This window comes from Orbicella faveolata, unplaced genomic scaffold (genome assembly GCF_042242905.1).
Source record: "Orbicella faveolata isolate gen_17 unplaced genomic scaffold, um_ofav_v1 contig_12, whole genome shotgun sequence".
Lineage (NCBI taxonomy): Eukaryota > Metazoa > Cnidaria > Anthozoa > Scleractinia > Merulinidae > Orbicella > Orbicella faveolata.
In genome coordinates this window covers 18,319,641-18,343,000 of record NW_028301539.1, presented here as the reverse complement: position 1 = coordinate 18,343,000, position 23,360 = coordinate 18,319,641, and the positions used below count along the sequence as shown (strand labels likewise).

Here is a 23,360-nt window from a genome sequence, read left to right as displayed (position 1 = left end):
TTGGACTGGAATTAATTCCTAGTGGAAGCTAATATATAAAAAACAAACATTATGCCGATAACCGATAGCATAATGTTGTTTTATCGCGAGGCATTTCCTATTTCTTATCCGTTTGCGGGTTGTGCTCTAGTCTGGTAACAGTGGAAGTCTCTTGTCCAATGAAAAATGGGTGCGTGTCAAAGTAAAGTACAAAAGATTGGTTATCTCGCACACGCGGCCCCTTTCTACTACTGCCATCATCGCAAGAAGAAGGGGACGGAGGTACACCCTTAAATGGGCTATATAGGTATGTGCGACCCCGTTTTGGTCATGAACGGGATATCGATTTTGGCTATTTTGTTCTTAAAAAGGGTATGGTTTTGGCACTCTAGTCTTAAATTGGCTATGTTTATTAGAAGAAGCTACTTTTCAATCATTATCAATAAGACCGTCAACAACAGTCCTTCATAGGTGAGTGCATACAAGTGAAGGTGAGTGCATACAAGTGAAGGTGCGTGCACACAAGTGAAGGTGAGTGCATACAATTTAAAGTGAGTGAATACAAGTGAAGGCGAGTGCATACAAGTGAAGGCGAGTGCATATACAAGTGAAGGTGGGTGCATACAAGTGAAGGCGAGTGTATACAAGTGAAGGTGAGTGCATACAAGTGAAGGTGCGTGCATACAAGTGAAGGTGCGTGCATACAAGTGAAGGTGCGTGCATACAAGTGGAGGTGCGAGCATACAAGTGAAGGTGAGTGCATACAATTTAAAGTGAGTGAATACAAGTGAAGTTGAGTGCATACAAGTGAAGGCGATTGAATACAAATGAAGGCGAGTGAATACAAGTGAAGGTGAGTGAATACAAGTGAAGGTGAGTGCGTACAAGTGAAGGTGAGTGCATACAAGTGAAGGCGAGTGAATAGAAGTGAACGCGAGTGAATAGAAGTGAAGGTGAGTGAATAAAAGTGAAGGTGGGAGCGTACAAGTGAAGGTGAGTGAATACAAGTGAAGGTGAGTGCATACAAGTGAAGGCGAGTGAATAGAAATGAACGCGAGTGAATAGAAGTGGAGGTGAGTGAATACAAGTGAAGGTGAGTGCATAAAAGTGAAGGTGAGTGAATACAAGTGAAAATGAGTGCTTACAAGTGAAGTTGAGTGCATACACGTGAAGGTGAGTGCGTACAAGTGAAGGTGACTGCATTAATGTGAATGTCAGTGAACACAAATGTATGGAAGTGTGAGTTGATCTTTTTGCCATACTAGGATATACCATATATAAACATTAAGTGCTCTATATGCATGTTAGCATGAAGTTCTTGCCAATACTTGTATATCTATACTGTCCCTTTGTTGCTGACTTGCCCCCAGTCCTCTTCATACAGGAGAAATACAGCGCAGGGAGAGATGGGTGCCTAGAAAGGGAGCGCAAGGTGAGATGGGTAGGGAGAAAACGAAGGAGGAAGACATCATCCCCTGCTCGTCCACCTCGCGCACTGCCGTGTGTTATATGAAGACGACTGGGGACGAGTCAGCCTTTGTTGTACGTAAGTTACTGGGGTTCATCTATAACAGCCAAATATTGGTATTTTCTTTCCTCTTTAGCCTACTTACAATAATAAAATTCACGGAAAATGCTGGGATGTGGATTTTCTTTTTTTGGGGACATATTCTCCTCCCTCCCTCTCCCCTCTCCCAACTCCCCTACCCTCCGGGACGGTTTCTCCCAGTGATCCTTTGCGAGTGTAGTTTTTGCACGTGGGCAAGAAATAGAAGAAAATAGAGGTTGCTGTACATATTTTTGAAGGTTTGTTCTTCATCTTACTGCTTGAAAAAGTGATATTAATTGATTTGAAATATAAACTAATTTGCTTCCCTTTGTTTGCAGGTCGAAACGGAATGAAGAGGCGCTTTGTTGACCTTTGAAGACAATTAACTCGGACAAAGGTAAGCTAATGCTAATTAAAGCTTAAACTTTATCGTAAACTTCGATAAAGCTTACGATGAGATTGCCGATGAGATTGCCTTCCAGTTTGATTGAAAAACTGTTAGTCTAGGTAAAAGATGAGTATAATATTCCCTTGGTAAAATTAGCCCGACTTAATTCATCACTTGCGTATCTAGGAAATTCAAACGGGCAATATTTCTTGTTGGGAATTTAAGTGCTACTGAGACGAAATTTTCCTATCACGGATATTTTCTTGATAAGTTATGAAATTTAAACCTTACTTACAAACACTGTTTAATTTTGTCGGAGTCTTGTTTGTGGACGGTGCGTGAAAACCGCGTTTTTAAACTTTGAAGTCGGCTGTTTGATGGCCATCTAACTTGTGACGTCACCGGTTGTATTATTTCATGTTCAATACTTTCATGTCTCAAATTAAGGCACATAATCTAGCCACATAGTGAAAATGGGATCCATACCAGTGAATATGGATGCTTGATTCACGCCACTGAGATATCTAAATTCAAAGTAAATTCTTAAGAAGCAACCTTTAGAAAAATCATGCTGTGGCATTCCGGGAAAGTTTTGACATTGAACATTCTTCTTCACGATTACGGCGCGTATGGCCTCACTCAGACGTTTCAACGACGCATTCAGGAAAAGCCTCTTCAGTAATTCAAAGGTCTTAGTTTGAACGCTTTTTTGTAAATCAACAGGCGACTTGGTGCCTAGGACTAGACCATAAAGGTAAAGTCTACATACGAGCCGAGTGGCCCATCAGGCCGGAGCTTATCCCGGTTTCCGTAGCATGAAGCGACTAGGAATATTTCGAATCCCCCTCCTCCTTGATGGGATACTAGTCCATCGCAGGGTTACCCCCAGCGTTAAGTTCGCCGGTAGCCATTTATACACCCAGGTGGAGAGAGGCACTGTGAGAGTAACATGTCTTCCCAGGAACACAACGCCAAGTCCCCGGCCTGGGCTCGAACCCAGACAGCTCAGTCGACCCAGAGACGAGCGCACTAACCATGAGGCAACGGCGCCTCTCAGGACTAGACCATGCTATTTGTTATTTCTTGTCCTTGTGCGTTTTACGTAAAAGCATCAGACAACACAATGAGAAGGCATGACGTAACGGATGAGGAAGGGCATAAGAGAACCCAATGCAAGAGGAACATAGAGGGAACGAACCTACAGAGCATGACGGCACGTCCACCGAGAAACACAGCGAAAAGCCCGGGAACATCGCACGAAATGCACGAGGAAAAGCCTTGATAACATGCGGTGTAATGAACGAGAAAACGCATAAGTAAGCCCACACCAACTGCACAAGGTACGTAGGAGGGAGCGAACCCATCCGGACACATCGACGAAAGCACTGGTTTGTGACTTATACCAGAACGCACAAGAGGGCGCATAGCGGAACGTATGGAAAGCATAGTGGAACACACGAGAAAACCTAAAGCGTTACAGACGATGAAAAGGCAAGAGGAACCCAGAGACTATTCACGGAAGAGTAATAGTGAACCCGTCAGAGGGTTATTGAAAAATTCAGCCGGGGATGGGGGGTCTGGGTAGAGGAACGCATAGTGGGACACACTGGTAGCGTTTTTGAGAACGAACGATATAATGGGTAAGCAAACGATTAGACAGCTAAGAAAACACACGGGGAGTGTAGAAACCCTCCGGTAATACACGAAGGAACGCAAGGAATTTTGTAAAGCGAATGCATTGGAAACGCAAAGAAACACAGGTCGATGAACGCACCAGAAATGAAAGAGGACACGCCAGGGAACGAAATACTTATGGGGAAGACTGAAGCGAATAGACGGGGAACTAAGAGGGAACCTTCCAGAAACGCATGGGCCGGGGAATGCACTATGATGTGAAGAGGGAACACATGCTGACACAGGTTTTTATTTAAAAAATACTTCGTTTTATCAAATCGACAGAGTTGTAAATATCACCTTTAGGAAAGCTAATATCACAAAGACGTCCACATCCAGAAACCTATGGCTACACAAGCTACAAATACTTGAAATTAAAATTAAAATTTCCAATTACAAACAACTGAACTACATCTCGCACCGCCAACATCATCCCAGGGTCGTCGAGCAACACCCTGGAATGATGCTGTGATGTGGAAATAAGAAAAGAATTACTCCAGAAATATAACAAATTTCACTAATTTTCACTCTTTTTTTTCCTATAAAATACAATTATTTTTCTAGGCCAAAACGTAATGGCAATTTTATTTATAAATTTAACTTCAATTTCATAACTCTGTTTTATATTTTTCTTGCAATTATAACTAGAAGCTCTAATAATACTATCTTGGTTGAATATGTTTAGCTTAAATCTTTCCATCTTAATCACTCAAGTTTACAACAAACGACTACACTCTGAAAAATGTCATACAGCACTAGGATATTACGGACAGATCCTTTCAGTCGGATTCGAGTACCCTTTTGGAAGTCTTCAATCAAACAATCGTGAAGTTTTTGCCGTTTTTATCATCCAATCAAAAAAGTAATGAGCGCAAAAACTTGTCATCTTGTCATCATGGCGCGATCAGTTCCCGACAAGTTCAAGACAAAACGTCGGGCTCAGTCCGGTGGCGGAGACCAGAATAGGCCCTTTGCACGATCCGGTCACATGGTACGGATTTAATTATGCTGGGATGCAAGTTACACAGTGGGACTTTCAAAACAAAGGAAAGTCGAGCTGGAATGGTACGAGTTCCTTTGTTTTGGAAGTCCCGCTGTGTAACTTGCGTCCCAGCGTAATTAATTCCGTACCATGTGACCGGATCGTGCAAACGGCTTAGTCACAATCAAAAAGTGCTTGTTCCACTGACACTACTGAATATTCTGTCATGTGATTTCTGAAGACGTTCATTTAATTCCAAAAAATACACACTAAGACAGTCTAAGACTGCTCACTGTAACAGTTCAGTGTGGAGTCCACTCTTAGTGAAAGAGGTTGCTTATGTCCAAAGCTCTATTTCTTGCAAACTCGTCGATGATTTTCTTTTTTTCGTTTGCTTACTGATAGTTCTTGCTTACGTATTTCCTATAAACCTCAACGCTGACCGGTGACGGCCAAAAACGACCATTTTTTCCAGCATGTATGTAAGCTTTGTACAGAGCTTCAGACGGGCGGTCCACTGTGGGAGGCCTGACTTTGTGATTACAGTCCAACGTGAAGGGTTTGTGTGTTGCCCTAAGACACCAAACACAAAACACTGAGTAAATGTGCCGAAGTTCTGTGGATTTTTCAAAGTGACTGTAGGTACGTAATCCAAGAAGAAATGAACGTCCATTTGGTTATAAAGTTCCTAAATGGTGAAAAAATAACCGATTTTCTATTGACTATCGAAATTGCCACTAATGTGTTTGGTTAACGATTTGTATTTATCAAGCTCTTCAATTGGTTAAAAAGTACTTGTCCAGTCAGAGTCAACCTTTGGTTTTTCAACCAATCAGGAATTGAATTACGCGCATTTTCCCGCGCCTACCACCGGCTACGCATTTCGGATTCGAATTGTGATTGGTTTATTGAGCTGTATTTCCATTTCTGGTGATTATTTGATTCTTTGACAATTTCTTTGACTTAAGTATACGACAGTTATTAGAAAACCATTAATATGGCATTAAATGATACGATCAGTTTTGATCTACAGAATTCCTATTATAATCATAAATGTACTTCAAGAGATAAGCTTACCAGTTGTAACGAATGTGCTTTACTCCAGGGTTTTCCTTATCGGGTAGGGCAGTCTTTCCGAATTGAACAAACCTGCCAAGCAATTCAAACGAACATTTTTATTATCTTCGATTCACAATTTCTTGGAAAAGCAGCCGGGGGAGGCTGCGCAGTCTAATGGGTTTATCCTCAGCGTCTTGGCCTTTAGATCTAGCAGTTTGGGTTGGACTTCTTGATGGAGGGGGGGGGGGGGGAGGGGAAGAGGGGCTCGCTGTGCCCCTCCCCACCCAGGTGTACGTAAATTCGTACCGGTACACTGTTATTGAAACTTGACAGATAGCTGGGTGGATAAGCATCCCATCCGCAGGTACAGTTCAACCTCTATTAAACGACCACCCTCGGGGAAAAAGGATAGTGGCCGCTTAAAAGGGGTTGGCCGAGGTAAAACAATTGAAAATCCCTCATCGGGACTGAGTTTGATTACTGGCCGCCTAATCGGGGTTCGACTGTAGTTGCGACACCCTTAGTCACCCGACACTATATATCCTGGAGTTAAGAGCCGGCACATGGGAGGTAAGCAGCGCAATAATAATGTTTTTACCTATCATAGCCCTCCATACTCTGTTCCTTTGGTTCCTTCAGTCCAACACCATACACATCTTGCATAGACGGCAACAACTCCTGATGAACAAAGTAACACAATAACACACATCCTACTTCCCTCCGCATATGTTTGACAGCCATCTCTCCCAGAATTACTTTTCACTTAACATCCCACAATAGTCTTAACACTACATTGGAACTCCGTTAATCCGGTCACCAACAGACCACAAAAATCTGGCCGTATTAACGGGATGGCGGGATTAAACGTGTTTTTCAAATAAGAAAATGACTAAGGTTTTTTTTGGGGGCCAGCATAAAGTGGCCGTAATAACGAGTAGGTTCCATGTACTTCTTACAAGAATACTACTTACGATGAGCAAGAAAATTACGTTTCTTGGTTGTAATTTATTGGTTGATGTATTTTTCTTTCCCGCTTTTTATCCCATATTCAAGTAGGCGGGCAATCTTGACCAAAAACCAAATTCTCCCGAGGACAATGAAAGAAAATGTAAAAAAATGTATAATAATAGTTATGACAAGTTAAACTAAACACAACACTGCATACCTGAAAGGAGACATAGCAAGTGCTGGTACTGTTGTTCTTTTCTTGCAGAGATATGGCTGAGCTGTCATCATCAGAGCTGGAGCCATCATCACTGCTATCATCCACACTAAGCGGCTGGGGTGCTGCACCCACTGCTCGGCGAGTAGGAACAGGGCGTCGGCTACAGTGAATAAAAGATATTAAGCAAATAACACAAGAGTTAGGCTAGTAAACTAATCAAAGAAACACGATACAAAAACGTTTTCTTTTACTTAAACCGTTAACACCAAAGGTTATTTATCAAGGTTCTCCAAAATCAGAGATTTAGTTCAATTTATTCCAAAATTGGCTTTAAACGTCTGTTTTAGGGTGGAGTAAGTCAAAATATTTCACTTTTCTCTGGGATAGCAATCAATGTACGCTGGAATTAATATCGACAGCAGCAAATTAAGGTGTCAAACTTTATCAACATATCAACTAATTCTATCATACAAAATTGCTTACCCAGTGGACTTTGCAGGCGCTCTCACCACAAAAGGACTGTGATTATGCGCAGTTGGTGGCATAAAATCTCTAGAAAATAACACAAAAAGTCACTTGTATTTACGATTCTTTTCCGCACAGAAATGTTAAAGGGTGTACACGTAACTGTGAATGACATCGCCATTCTGTACTTTCCTGTATGTAGGGAGAGCGGGAGAGCCGGGGGAAAAATATTTGATTCGAGTTGTAAACGAAAGCCAAACATTTCCCGTCTGGCCAGACTAGAATATACGTTCGTGTCCGAGTGTCTTTTCTCGACAAGTTTTATTGTTGTTGTCCTCATGTAAATTGATGCACTTCATTTGTAGTTTTTGAGCACGTCGTCTTTAACACATTTCTGCGCTTGCATACTTCACAGTAAAGTTAAGCATGTCGGATACACGACCACATAATACGCGATTTTTCGGGACCTTTTCTATGTGGTAACGCGTGGGACCGTATTGCTCACTTGGTAATATATCCCCTTTGGCCGTAAATTTCCAAAAATAATCCTCCGGCTCATTTAAATTTCACAAGAATATTTTTCAAGAGGGGAGAGGAAGGGGATTCTGCGGTTCTGAGAATTTCATCGCACAATGTCGTTTTTCTCACCACTCACTTGCTAGATAATACATTGATACTGTAACGAGATAAAAGATTCTCATCGCATACCTACAGGACTTCTGCATTAGATGAGGATACAGAGACTCAAGGACGGTCAAAACATACGGTTGATAATACTCTGAAAACATGTCGACCAGTTCATGATCTGCTGGGTCCGAGTAACGTCTGTTTTCTTCGTTTTCTTCGATGTTTTCCGCCTCATCCGAAGGCGATTCTAGAAAACACAATAATGGATTTCTTCGGTTACCGTGTACCTTCAGGCGTGTCTCCTGGACAACGGTTGTAGCGCCTCAGGAATACATCACAGATACCCTAACCTCTACATGAAATTAATGCTTATAGATCTGACTTCAAAAACTTTATCAGTTAAGATTTCCAGAAAATGTTTTATCGAATTTTCCGCGAAGTCTAAACTGGAAAATATAAGTCATTTTTTTAATTTCCAACTCAACACGATTCCGATAGGTCAGTACGGTCCTGTCTGTGGAATTCTTGGACAAGAGTGAAGGCAATTTACCTTTGTAGTGCCTGTCTATACTCGGGTTATTAAGTATTGCGAAAACTTGATGGCGAAACTGGACGAAACGCTAAGTACATCTTGCAATGGACTAGGAACCCACAGAGTGTGAAAACTAACAGTCGGTACGTGCTAAAGACTTTGCATTTGACCTCTTGGCCTGGGAGCAGACGTTACTAGCCTACACTTGGATTGACGTGCGATTCCAAAACTAATCTATTTTCTCACTCTCACCATCACTGGCATGTTTTTGCACCAAGTCGTGATTGGTAGGTTCGATTACCAGCTGCTGTTGGGATATGAGACCGTGCAATTCGAGAGAGGGGCGGAAATCGAGCAAACGTGAATGGTCAACGGCTCTGTTTGATAGCATCATGATTGGTTCATCGGCGTTAGACTAAATTTCATTACTGCAGTAAAAAGATCATACTCCGTTTTGAAATTATACCAACCGTCAGGAGTAGGGTGAGGTAAGGAGTTGACCACTGACTGATCCCACCACTTAGTGTAACTGAGAAGGAAAGGAAAAAAGAAAGAAAGCTGTACGTTATCTGAAGAATGGAAGAGACCAAAAACACCGTTGTCTGTAGCCTAAGCAAAGAGCTCTGTCCTCTGTTGCTCAGTTCTTCCTACGCTCCAGGGACGTGGCAGACTGGACCCAAAAGGTTCCACACCGATGACGTAGCTATACGAAGATACGCGCCGTTTCTCTGATTGGTTTTCGCTGAGTTTTGACACTTCGCGGGCAAATAACATCTAATCCCCAGTCAAAGACAATATCCATGGCTCTTCCACATCAAGTCAACAGTATGCGTTTTTTTTCGGGTGGAATCTCAGATGTTTCTCATGGAAGGAGACAAACAAGGAAAGAATCGAGCGGACGATTCTGGTTTGTTGCTGGACACGTCGTCTTTGCTTATATTACCTTTTTCTGTTTTTAGAAGCTCTTAGGTCCCAAGTTGTGTTGTGATGTAAGTAATAATCACTTGGTAATTCCCAGATGTTGTGTTTCTCCTGCAGCGGTGAAAATATTCCAAGAAACAGATTCATGGCTTGCTGTTTGTCGGCATCTGCAAAGTACAATACAAACTGAGACAGTTACACGACGTGTAAAGCTATAGGAAGCGCGAGGAGTTATGGTCAGTGCGCTGGATTTCGGATTCAGCAGTCCGGGTTTGAGTCTTTGCCGCGGCCATTATATTGTGTTCTTAGGCAAGACACTGGACTCTCTTTCAGTGCCTCTCGCCACCCAGGTAAAAATATCGCCAGATTAAGAGACATACAGCATTTAAAAATGCTGGAGATAACCCTGCGATGGACTAGCGTCCCATCCAGGGAAGAAGAGAAGAATATACTCCGATGACTCAAGTCACGCGACAAAACGTCTCGGTACAGGACCGAAAGTTCAAAACCACAGAAACCGGATATAAACGCAGGCCTGTTGGGCCTCTAGGCTTTTTTTGTTACAAAGTAACAAAAAGAAAACAACAACGACGACGACGACGACGACGACGACAAAAAACAACAACAACTACAACGACAACAACAACAACGACGACAACAACAACAAATAAATTGGTAGAAAGTCTCTCACCGGTGAAAGCGTTGCTGTAGTAACGAGATACAGTCTGCATGATGTCCCTTGAGTGAGATGTAAATGGTGACACTTTGCGATAGGTGCGAATGCTAAAAAGAATAAGATCGCGACAAATTGGATTAGATGTCAGTCTCGCCTCAAAATACTAATTCTCCAAACTAATTGCCACACATTTCTTCTGACGCTCCTTTTCAGAATTTGGTGAAACATTAGAAGAATTCCTCTATTAATAATTTTCTTCACTTTCATTCATCACCTTTCTGCTGGACAATGTGTTTGATATCTTCAGGAGTGATAAAAGTACATAATTCAAGAAAAACAAGCCTCTTACCCATGAACAAGCTGTGATCCACCATACTGCAGCGCAAGTGTGTCTCCGTGAGCCTCATAGAGATCTTCTAAAATCCTAATAAATATTGCAATAAATGCACCAATTCATAAATCACCTTATTCCAGAAACCAAAGTACCATATGTTTACAAATATGCAAATTATAAACAGAGTAATAAATTTCTCAAACAACAAAACTGCCTAAAGTAAATAATTTGAAATAAATTACAGCGAAAATTACCTGCTCAAATGACTTGGAACAATGACGTTTCAAGCATAAGCCCTTCATCGAGCTAAACTAAATGATCTTTTTTTTCCGAAACTAATCGGAAAAAAAAAACTAAAATTCTCCGGAGGCAAGGTCGTAAAGAATATGTGCTAGACATGCTACTCTTGATGTTGCACTGTCTAATTAAAAGAAGACAGGAGCCCAGGAATTGATTAAACATACCTTACGGCATCCGAGTCAAACTGCACAAATGGTTTGTCAATCACTCCTAATGCATGCAACTAGATAGAACATAAACATGATTTAGTATGCAGCAGCATGCAGTTGATCCACCAACAAAGTGCTCTAGATGAACTTTGTCGTGGACGATTTTTGTCATAAGAATGCATCAATTAAAACCTCGTACCCAGGGTCTTTCTTCTTCCCAGGTTGAGAAAGCATGAGACTGGGAGGAACATTGTGGGAACTTCTCCCTATTCATGAACAGCGTGACTAGCACAGGGCTTGTTGTTTGTGATTTGAAGCTGAATCACTTAATTTGTTTAGAAATAAACAAACAGATATATGCAAATTATTTACAATCAAAAGCATTTATACCTGAAAACCAAGAGCGCATTTGCCGACCATGAACTGAGCAGTGTTGGTTCTGTCCAGACAATCCACGCAGTTTGTCCTAAGCACGCCATTCTAGCAAAGGAAAAACAGAAGCATGTGTCACTAAAATATAAAGTAATCGTGGGAATATGTGTAGATGAGAAAAAGCAGGAACTGTGACAATTAAGATGTATGTAGGCAAAGAAATGATGGAAAATGTTTGTTACACTTGGTGGAATATGAGAAATAATTCATGGGTGACTCAAGCTAACCCAAAAGAGAATTCCAGATTGTGAGGAAGATGAACAGATGTGGAGGTGCACGTGTCATGGAAACAGGAACTGCACAAGGAACACCTTGGAATGGAATCAGAATGTTGCATAATCTGAAGAAAGTTTATTATAGTCAAAAATGCAAAGATCAGAGATCTGGGATAAGAAGAAAGGATGAATATCAAGGATTTACCAGTAGGCAGAGAACCAGAGAAGGCAATAAAAACATTGACCATATGATACAAGACAAGTACATACCTGTTCTCTGCCGAGACAATCATCTGAATAGCCAGTGCCATACATGCCTGTCAACCTAAAACATAGGGTTTATATTTCTAAGTGTTGCCTAAAAAGAGAGTTCACAGTATTATCTTTAACAGGAAAGATGCTCTCATAAGTCAATGCTGTTGATTTTTGTCTGGCTCATCACCTGACAGTTTCTTATTATTTTGATATGTTAAAGAAGGTACAGGTGGCTAGGATTGCTAATCTGGGTCATGTAGGTTTCATGATTGTTTCCCATATGCTGATATATAAGTCATCATATCAACCTTTATCATAACTTTATTATTAACAAGGTATGGTTAAGGCAAAGGGGTCAAGCTAAGAGGCTCATTTGGCCAGAGCCTATCCTGATTTCTGTAGCATGATGCAACTAGGAGTATTTCTACTCCCCCTGGATGGATTATGCTAAACACAATGTCCCCAGCCAGGGCTCAAACCCGGACCACTTGGTCCAGAGACAAGCACACTAACCATGTGGCAACCACGCCTCCAACTTAACAAGGTATGCAAGAGCATTAATTGTACCTTGAATCTTTTCTGATCTGGTTGCAGTACAATTCTTGTCCACTGTGGAAAAACCCAGTGGATTTGAAAACCTGACGGAATTTTATTCATTAGTACATGATTCATAAAATAGAAGGATATATGCCACTAACACATTACTTTACTTAGAACTGAAATCAAACTGCACTAAGTCAACATGATCATTAACAAGATAGGGTAACACAACATCACTCATCGATAGTTTCAACAAATCATAGTAGTACCTATAGCGTTATGTTTCCCCTCACAGTATTCAATACATGTAATATACGTGAAGGGAGAATTTTTTACATTAAGTTAAATCCACTACTATGGAACCTCAGTCTTAAATTGGACACACAAAGAAACAATATGGTTCTATCTTCTCAACAAGTGCAGATTCCCATCACCAGAATTTTATCACAATTACAATTGGAGTATCAGGACCCTAACATTTAGACTTGAATAAGTTTCTTTAACTAGCTTATTGGCACTCTATTGACGTACTGATTTTATTAAATTTTAGATTTCTTACCAGATTATTTTATTACAATTTGGGTTGCGCCTTGCATGGGATACTTTTCCTGTTTGCGCAATCCATTTTGGTCATTTTATTTCTACTATTGACTTACTATATGTGTATATATTTAACTTATGGGACCAATAAAATTGATAAACAAACCTCATCAGCAATGACAGTTAGCTTCTCCATCACATTACAGTCTTTACTGTTGTCAAAAAGAGATTTACAGTATTCAGAAAATTTGGTAAACCAAGGGTGCTCTAATAGAATGCTGCTTAAGGCTTCATTTCTATTCAGAAACTTCTTTTACAACACACCCAGTAATGCTTCACACAGCGCATGTTACAGACCAGCTGCTGCAATACTGAGTAACAGTTTTTCTAAATATGCTACCTGATTATTAGTGTTATTTATTAATAATAAATTATCAATTATTAATACATCCTGCTTTTCTATTCCCTACTTGCACAAATCCCATAATACACCTCTTTTACCCCCCAAACATTTGCATAGGCATTGTTTTAGATTGCTCTTGGGACATCTTCATGTCCCAGGAGAAATTGCAAACAATGATTATGCAAACTTTTTTTCTGAGGGGAGGGGGAGGGGGGGGGGGGTTAAAAGAGGTGTATTATGGGATTTGTGCAAGTAGAGAATTGAGGGAATCACAAGCCCAACTGGTTTTTATTAGGTTTCTTGCCATTTGTTTATTTATTTTTCCCATGTAACAAAATTGTTGATTAGTTTATGTACATGTCAAATGATAAATAAATGGGTAAATAAATAAATTTGTAAATAAAATAAATAAATAAATAAACAAATGTATTGCTCAAGCCTTTTCACCTTGTAATTTAGACCTTTGTTGTATTACATAACCTTAATCTCAATATTTCTGCTTTGTATACAAGTCACTGTTCTCGTAACTCACAACCATTGAAAATAGCTTTTTGGTTTTTAATTTTTAACCTGAGGAAGGCAGAACGGCTGAAACGTTGGACATTAAACTCGTCCAGAACAGTCAAGAGTTGGTCTCTTCGTCGCATCTTTAATGCACACTAAATTACAAATTCGCGTCAAGACATTGTATCTTGCGGATCTTCTTACTGGGAGTTCATCGTTAAGTAAACCAATTTTACACTGTTTAAAGAAATGTATCAATATAGAACTGTGTATGTACCACAAGAGTCATTAAAGGGATTATGCGAATAAGTTATGAAGCATAACTGTACAAGGGCTGTTTAGTACAACTAGTTGCAGGCGATAAACTAATGCTTTGACAAGACAGACTACATTGCCTAGACTGACCTCTTGTTGTATCTAGCCATGTCCCATGCTTTGTACTGTATGGCATGCTGTGCTGGTAAAAACTGGTTCAGGTAAATCACGGCCCTCTCCAGTTCTTCACTAAGAATCTGCTCATGTCGCTTCTTTTCCTTCTTCTACAAAATTAAAAGGAAATTTGAGTTTTGCATTGAAGTTAACAAACAAGATGAAAGTGATGATGGAATTCTTCTCTAGATGTTAAGGAATGGTAAGAAAGGTAAAGTCTGCATGTGAGCCCAGTGACCCCCAGTTTCTGTAGCATGAAGCACCTAGGATTATTTCTACTCCCCCTGGATGCAATGCTAGTCCATCACAGGGTTGTCTCCAGCATTAAATTTGCCAGTACCAATTTACACACTTGGGTGGAGAGAAGCACTGTAAGAGTTAAGTGTCTGGCCCAAGAACACAACACAATGTCCCTGGCCAGGGCTCAAACCTGGACCACTCAATCCAGACGTGAGCATATTAACGATGAGGCCACCGCACCTTAACAGCTGCTGACTAAAGGAATATGAAATAAAAATCTCACCTTGACAAGATTAAGAATGACCACAGGAGCTCCAAACCTTTTCAAGAGTTGATTGAAATGCTGACCGGCAGCTGAGCAGAATGGATCTGCACGGTCAACTAAGAGAAAATGCAAGTGAAACTTAATTGAACACCAAGAAGAGGATCTGTGTTGTGGCACTCAACCCTGTCAAACTCAGCATCAATATGTAAAATCTTAATAGTTGTCTGCTTTCATTTTGTTGAATACATGTACAGTACTCTGGGTAGAGCATGGTTTAATATCAAGGGTTTTTTTTTTCTTTGCCAGTTACACCTATTAATCAACTTCTACTGATTCTGTGTTCAGGTTTAAGAACAGAATTTATCATTGGATCATTCTGGGTGATTTTAGAGTAACTCTGCATAACAAGAGTAACACTGGAGTATCAATGGAAATTCCAATACTTACAGATAGCAGAGATATTGATTTATACACTGTATCTGTATTTATAAAACACATTGGATATTAGTTAAAAGATACAGAACAATGTACTCACCAATTATTTGTGGTTTTGGCACCATAACTTGCTTCACCTCCTGAAAAAAGGGAAAAAATTCAACTGACAAAATATGACCTTTCGTTACTAAATGGTTGGCAACTTCAGTGTTAAGAGAAGTCCATATTAGTCACGTTATATATAATGAGTTGTGCCCCTACTACTGCATCAGGATAACAATATATCCTCTAGTTGATGTCACAATAACAATGCCTTTAGTTAACACTGTGCAGCCATAAACAGAACTTGATCACTGCTCTTTTACAGATGTTGCCTAAAACTACAAAACAAGTAAGAGCAAAGTAAAGCTATGGAAAGTTAGCATTTCCTTTACCTGTGACCAGAAGGAAGGAACCGATCCTCTCAGCTGGACATAAGATGTAAATCTGCCGCTCTTGAATGACAGTACTGAGGCATCATGGACAATCTGTTCTGTCTCAACTTCATTAGCTACATTTCCCTAAATAAGCAAACTTTACGGTAAATAACCAATGAATGTTTCTGGGTGATGAGATAGTGACATACTTTTTTTTTGCCTTTCCCTTTACTCCTTTTCTATCTTTTTGCTGCAGTTTTTGATCTTCTACTGGGCTTGCTTCCAGTTCCTCAGAAAGTATCAGTGACATGGGAAATTCTTACCACAAAGTACTCAGTAGCCAAGTGTAGTTAAGGAAAATTTTGCTACACGTTTTTCACTCAAATTTCTAAGCATTTTTGTGCATAATTCACGGTCAATCACTCTGATCTGGGTATCACTGGAAAGATTTTTTCCTACTGCAAAACTCTGTCAGAAAGGGAACAAAGGCCAACGATCATCATGGGTGGTTACAGGTGGCACATGCATCAACCAGACAGAACCTCTTAAATAATAGGAAAATATTACAATACTGGCTACCATACATAACAGTAAGGTACGGACCTCATCATTAGCTCCTCTCTTCAAAAATCTGGTTCCAGCAAACTCCTTTGACCTTCGCGCTATCAGTGTCACATATATAGGTCGTCCATAAACACAAATATCTATGTACCACATGTTAAGAGTGTTTAGGGTTACTCATAAACTATATATAGTGAAGAATGATCATCGCAGTAAATTTTCAAATTTAAGCAATAGGAAAGAAGAAGCCTGAAAAAAAATCAGGGCTTCAACGGGATTTGAACCCGTGACCTCCGCCATACTGGTGCGATGCTCTACCAACTGAGCTATGAAGCCACACATTGGGAGCCAGGTCAATTAATTGAGTTCATATCTTCCCGTGAGGAGTGAAATGATGTGAAGTATATATGAAATAATTCATATTTGAACTGTGGTTGTAGATAGTGAAGAATGATCATAGTACTAAATTTTCCAATTTAAATTGCTTAAATTGGAAAATTTACTGTGATGACCATTCTTCACTATCTACAACCCCAGTTCAAATGTGAATTATTTCATATATACTTCACATCATAAACTATATAATTATAGCTATTTTCAAAAGATAAATTTAAAATAAATTATTTTTGTTTATCAAAGAACATAAATGTAACAGGTGTACATGAACATAGGAATAAGTACATTCTGTTACTTTAGGTTCACTTGTCCACCCAAACATATTCATTAGCAAATTCAAAATATTTTGCTTGGACACTCGTGTTGAACACAGGGGATTCTTAAGGGCCAGACAATGGGTAAATTGGCTGTGAACATAACCTCCCTTCTTCTGGCTTGAAATCACAATGAAACCACCATGAATAGGCTCAATTCCAACCTGCTGTTCCGGAAATGAGCTGATTGCTCCTCCCCCAAACTAACTATGAGTTGATATTCACAAGTAAGTTATAATAAAGGCACCAACAGAACTTTCCAGAACACTGATTAGGAACAAATAAAGCCACTGAATCCAAAAGGTCCTATAAAATGCAGTCTGCTCATTCTCAGTTATATTACTAAGTACAAACATTCAAACAAAAGGATACCAGATTGCCCGACAAAGCCATTAACAATGTGGAGAATCCAGTCAGGGTGGACTGCACCCTCAAAGCCACACAGTAAATGTCGGTTCCATGCAAACTTGGCACATGACTTGTTCTTGCTCAGGAATACCTTTTCTTTCCTTTGTCTCAGTTTCTTGCATTCTGGACAACTAGTTACTTTACTAGTGTAACTATCTTTGACAGGATCATCAGTACTTGTGTTAACCTCTGTTTGAACCTCTGAAATATGTGTGCTCTCTTTTGCTGGCGAATTAGTAATGTCATCAATAGAATGGCTCTGTTCATTTCCATTTGTATTCACGCTTTTACTTGCACTGTTTTCATCACTATTACTGGTGAGCCTACCATTAAAATTTCCATCATTTTCTTCCTTCTCAGTGCTGTCTGGTATCACATCACTACATTGCACTTGTTCATCACCAGTGCTCATATCATTCTTTAATTCACCAGCAGAGACTGGATCACCACATGGTGTAGTTTGACCAAGCATTCTGTCCTCATACGACACCCTGGGTTCAGATCTGTCCTCTACAGACTGAGTAAGGCCTGCAGAAGACGAAATGTCCTGTGCTGCTTCTTTGTCAAAGTGATTACATGGTTCCCAAGCTTGCCATGAATCTGTTGGTGTGGGGTTAGGCTTGGGGTTAATGATGGGAGCCATTTGATGCTGGAGATTATGTGTCAAATCGTAACTGTAACTGTGGGGGAAAAATGAGCATATTTCAGGTAAACATCACTACAATAAGCAAGAAGGAGCATGGGAAAAAGTTTATAGAATATTAAGCTCACCAGTTGATAGTCAAAAGTAGCTAAGCCTCTCAGACAAACTGGCTTGTAGCTCTCTGAACCTAACTCCAGTTTCTAGTTTCTGTAGTATAAAGAGGCTAAGAGTATTGCTACTCCCCCCTGGATGGGATGTTGGTCCATCACAGGTTACTCCTCAGCATTCTGTCAGGTTGCCCCAACAATTTGCCTCAACCCATTAATACACTTGGGTGGAGAGAGGCACTGTGAGAGTATACTGTCCTGCCAGACCCCAGCCAGAGCTAGAACCCAGACCGCTTGATTCCGAGACCAGCATACTGACCAATAGGCCACTGAACCTCCCACCATTCCTTGATAGAACATCTTTAAAATAGTAAACTTAACCAATTTAGGAAGTCAAATTTAGTTTATAAAGAACCTGTTGTGCTCGGAGTTGGTAGGCAAGTGAGCCATGACAACTGGTACAAGAAAAAATTAAACACAAAGTCAAATTTGTTATGCAAAGTTTGATGCTTTTGACTGTTTCACAAGGCCTTCATTCAGCAAGCAAATAATTTACATTTCACACAGTTGCTTAGATTTTAAAGTTTTCAATTTTTTTGTCAGTAATTTTAAAACAGGTAAAGTACTGACCATGTATTGCATTGGATTAAAAAGTGGCTGCACAAGAAGTTATCAAACTTGACTACTACTTCATTATCTTCACAGATTGAACTTGATTTAAAAGGTGTTAACTGGTCCTGAACAAATAGGATCATTACTGTACCTAAAATAAAAGTTACTTGAGAGATCAACATTTTGAAAGATCTTCACATATCTGAAACAAGAAAAGCTCGGTTAAAACAAAAAGAATATGTAACATTCAATGAGTTAAGTTGACCTAAACACTGCACAGCAACTGAAATGCATCAGACTTTTAATATCACTTCAACTGTGACACATGCGGTAGTCTGATCAGACTCTAGAATATTACATTTGCTACATTACATGATGAAAAATAAAACATGACAAATTTATATAGCACTTACTTGGATTCATCAGGGTGTTGGAACTTTTGTCTGACCAGTTCATTTGCAATTGGAATCAGCTTTGTGTCCTCAATCTTATAGATACTGTGTCCACCAATTTGAGCTTCCCTGAAATGTTTTTTTACCGCACATTTGAATAATTTTGTACCCTTAGGGCCGATTTACAGGGTACGACTTTGTCGCATGCGACAAGTTTACGACAGGCCTACGACATGAATTGTTTCCTGTAAATCAAACCTACAACTCGCTTACGACTGTTGTGTATGTCAAAAAAATGTTGTAGAATTTTAAAACACATTTTAAAATGCTGCGACAATCATAGCTGAAATCGACAGAAAATGATGTATTTTGTGACAAATTTCTACTGAGTAGGGGACGAAGGAGAAGTTTTCTTGCATCAAAATGTTGGACGAGGTTGTCCTTGACTGATTCACATGAAGTTGTTTCTCGAAAAGTACTGAACGGATTAAAGCGAAAAACATCTCATTAGAAAGTTTTTTAAAAGCACAGGTCAACCATTTGTTAGAACTTTCACTCTGTAAATCCTGGTGCAAACTTTGCATATTTAATTTTGTAAGTGAAAATGTTGTGCGTGTGTCAATTGTCCTAAGTCATGTAGTAGGCCTGTCGTAAGCTTGTTGCATGCGACAAAGTGGTATCGTGTAAATCGGCCCTTACTAGCTTTTACTTATTTGATTAGAAAGAGGTTTTATGTTGTATCTCATCCCTGAGATCAGTATCAGTTTCTTGTAGATTTATGAGTTTTAAAGGTGAACTTACTTTCTTCTCTCTGTGATCAGTATAATATAGTAGCCTTCCAGAAATCGAACAAATCCTGCAGAAATATAATAATCAGGCTAAATTATGTGAAGTGAGTCACAGAAATAGCTTTAATAGCCAACATTGCCAGAACATAAAACTGCATCAATGAAAACTTTCTTTATCATTGTTCATCCTTGTAATTTAACATTTTCCTTTTGTTAATACAGTCGAAAATCCAGTTGCGACCACCTTTCGTAAGTGAACACCTCTCCTCAGCGACCAGTTTTCTAAAATACCAAGTTTCCAAGTGAAATCACTATATTTGGAACTTCTAGTAAGTGACCACCTCTTGTAAGCGACCACGACCACTTTTCAAGCTAAAAGTTTAAATTTTCTTTTGTTTTTAACCTTCCAAAAGTGACCACTTCACAGATAGCAGAGCAGAAATTAAATAATAAGGTGTTGTAACATTATCATATTCCTGGATAGTACAAGAGATGGAAATATTTCAATGGGAAACTGGATTTTTTCTTGAAATTGACTTTTTACATGAATAGAATATTTAAAGCATGAGCTAAGTCTCCGCAGTTACAATATGTTAACGAGTCAAAATTTTGATCTACTATGGTCTGAGCCCTTGTAAGCGGCCACCTCCTGTAAGCATCCACCTAGGCTTGACATTTTGAGGGGCCGCTTTCGGGAGGTTCAACTATATGTGTGGTTCCAAGAAATTCCTTTACGTACCCAGCCCAAGGTAGGTCATGGGGAATTCTGTGGGGGAGGAAAGGGCTGAGGGGAGGGAGTCTAAGTCAAACCAAACATCCCTCTATGAGAGGCTATGAGAAGGGTATGTATACATGTACCTTCTGCAGCGCAACCAGACAATTATTTGCCTTTTTGTCATCATAGATAATTCAGTAATATTACTAATCATGTGACCTATTATTTCTCATAGCCTGTATATTTTAAATCTATATTAAATTAGCAAATACCCTACAAGCAGTTTAGGTTGCTCAGAGTGGTTTCTCTCTTGTTCAGCATAGGAGCAACCAACAGCTTGCAGAATAATTAGTTAAAAGAAGTTAGCAATTAAACTCACCAACAATACCATAAGCAGATATACTCCTGTGTAGCCCTCTGTTTGTATTCTCGTAAGGTCTGTTCTTGTTTGGCAGGTTCCCTGCGTTTATCATTGACAACAAATCTTTGATCTGCCTTTGACTGTATTCCACCTAAAAGAAAACACAAAAATGTCACTGACTCATCTGACAAAGACGATGACGAGTAGGCAAGTAAAACAAAGCTTTGGTGTCCAGACATCCAGCTGTTCATGAGGTACTTACTGTTTTTATCACTCTGGATTTCATAGCTGTCTAGATGACAAAATACCAGAAAATACTGTTTTTGTCGATCCTAGGCTCAGTATGGGATCAAACTATATCGACGTATGTCTACTCTAGAGTTTTAACATTAGATGTTTAAAACAACAAAAAAAGTGGACTTCAATGAATTAAGACAAACCTTATCGTCGAAAAACACGAGTTCGTACGGTTCTGTTCTGTCGATCTTCAACACACGAAAGCAGGTTTCCGCATTATTCGAGCCAACGAGAAAGAATCTCTACGGAACGAAAGCAAAGCAAAGTTCAGAACAAAGACGGCTGTATAAAAATGTCATTCATGAAGCGCTATTCTCATTCCTGTAAGCTGATTCTTACCGCTTTCGTCTCGTAGAGGACAATTCGCTGAGTACAGCAAATGGAGTGGTGATCCGCCATCTTGGAAGATCCCGGGTACTTTCGACCCAGATCTCGCCGGGAGACTCGTATTTCAGTTTCGGCCGAAATTCCTTTTAAGGTAATTCCTCTGAAATAAAAGTGACAATAGATTCTTGTTCAAACTTTGTCCACTGAATATTTGTCATATGATAACTTCAATTTTGAAATAAAAAAGGGGGGTGCCCATGCTCATTGAGGAGCAGTGAGGCATTGAAAATGCCCCATTTTTGCATTATTTAATGCTTATTATAAGAACGCATTCCCAGTAATTGTAACATCTTTGTAAGCCCGGATTCATGAGAACACGCATTAAACTACAGTCAATACATTGTGTCGGACCTCAAATAAACGTTTAAGTTTGATTCGGACAGAAAGCTAAATCCTTGATTAAAAATTTGAACCAAATTTCTTGACGTGTTTACCGACTGCAAAATAGAAAAGACCACAGTGTATTTGCTATTTTTCTTATCTATTCAATTTTCAGCAATAGAAATTAGATCAGTCTTTTCTCACGCAAAGCTTATGATTAGTTGATTACAACGACTGGAAAAAAAAATTGGGGTGCCCATGCTCGTTAGTGAGCTAGAGCCATTTTTCAACTGACAGAGCTCAATATCAAGGCAAATCCGTCATGTTTTCAATATGCGCGTGCACAAGCGCGAGCTAATGACGCCATAAATTATGCGCAGTAAGGATGCGCAATGCAAATGTGAGGAATGACCTTGAGGACGGTGCCTACTTTTGTTAGCGCGCACACGTTCTGCGCATCACGCAAGCCATGGTTTAAGCGCCACGCGCGCGCTGGGGTTGACAAAAAAAAAACGCTATCGCGTACACGACTAAAATGAAAGCAAAATTTTCCTACTGCGCCCAAATCAAGTTTAATGAACCTGTACTTAAGCCAGGAACACCAGAATAGCAGCATATCGCTAACCACTGGCTGTTTACGTCTTCCAGCTGAAAACCTATAGTCAGGTGGCTTAACACAAAATTTAGGCTGGATCGTGACAAGAGTGATAAAAGTATGAAATTTGGCACACAGCTTGCTTATACTCTACCAAATGATATTAGAAGGGGCGCCCATGTCAATCTGCTCACGCTCCCGTTTTAGGGAGATTTTAGTTTTTGACCAAAATCAAGATATGTGATACCTGTGGTGTAAATCTATTTTATTAGCAAATGCAAAGAAATGCTTACAAAACAAGCACTTTTCAGTTTTTATATGTATTTGTGTTTTCTGATTCGTTTCCGATGCACTAGTGGCAAAGAAACATCTCTTTTAGTAGCACAGAAAAGACTCGAGCCCATGCCTCGCTCGTTCATCCAAGATGGCGGCCTCTTGTTGCTCTGCTGTGTCTGTAAGTATCTGAAGAAAGTGTCAAAAATTCTTTGCAAAAGAACTTGAATATGCTCAAATTATGTAAGGAGGGTAGAAATAATATATTTTGTTTATCTATTAGAATAGTTTTAAGCGAGTTTAAGTGAAAACGTTTGTTTTACAAGGCTCCTGTTTGAATTGGCAGGACCAGTTCATCATGAAAGTAGTTTCTGTTAGGACTATACACAAGAAATCTTTTATTTTTTTATATCTTTGGACATGATTTAATCCATTTTATTGTTTTATAACAGTGATTGGTTGTTGCAATCTAGAGAGCAGATCATTTTGGTTCTTATCATTTATCTCAGTCTGCGGGTACAACAAATAGTTAATTGAAAGAATTATAGGGAGAAAAACGGTAATTTTAATGAAAGTAATAAGGTTTCTCCACTGCATAGTTGACTTTAAATCGGATTTTTATTCTTCTAGGAGCTTTAATTTCAATGTCACTTGATTGGAAAAAGTGCATCATTTGTCAAGAGTCTACGAGAGAAGCATTAAGGGGGTATGGTACC

At 39.6% G+C, this 23,360-nt stretch overlaps 1 protein-coding gene and 1 long non-coding RNA gene across 2 annotated transcripts; one reads left to right on the top strand and one right to left on the bottom strand.

Moving 5' to 3' along the window:
- The first annotated feature begins 1,367 nt into the window (after window positions 1-1,367).
- LOC149116948 (uncharacterized) lies at window positions 1,368-7,034 on the top strand. The gene is made up of 3 exons (XR_016205517.1): window positions 1,368-1,785; window positions 1,867-1,925; window positions 6,845-7,034. It is a non-coding gene; the product is annotated as an uncharacterized LOC149116948 (long non-coding RNA).
- LOC110059631 (polyphosphoinositide phosphatase-like) lies at window positions 3,823-21,509 on the bottom strand. Its single transcript, XM_089282654.1, has 27 exons — window positions 21,408-21,509; window positions 21,212-21,310; window positions 20,790-20,922; window positions 19,709-19,763; window positions 18,929-19,036; window positions 18,667-18,717; window positions 17,118-17,833; window positions 16,078-16,178; window positions 15,493-15,618; window positions 15,159-15,198; window positions 14,642-14,739; window positions 14,095-14,228; window positions 12,949-12,994; window positions 12,270-12,340; window positions 11,718-11,772; window positions 11,191-11,280; window positions 10,816-10,874; window positions 10,367-10,441; window positions 10,033-10,124; window positions 9,364-9,508; window positions 8,891-8,949; window positions 7,970-8,135; window positions 7,280-7,348; window positions 6,797-6,956; window positions 6,230-6,309; window positions 5,650-5,721; window positions 3,823-5,145 (listed from the first exon to the last, which is right to left on the bottom strand). The coding sequence occupies exons 1-27, from the start codon at window positions 21,465-21,467 to the stop codon at window positions 4,968-4,970; spliced, it is 3,138 nt and encodes a 1,045-aa protein (XP_089138780.1). The 5' UTR covers window positions 21,468-21,509; the 3' UTR covers window positions 3,823-4,967.
- Between the last annotated feature and the right edge of the window lie 1,851 nt (window positions 21,510-23,360).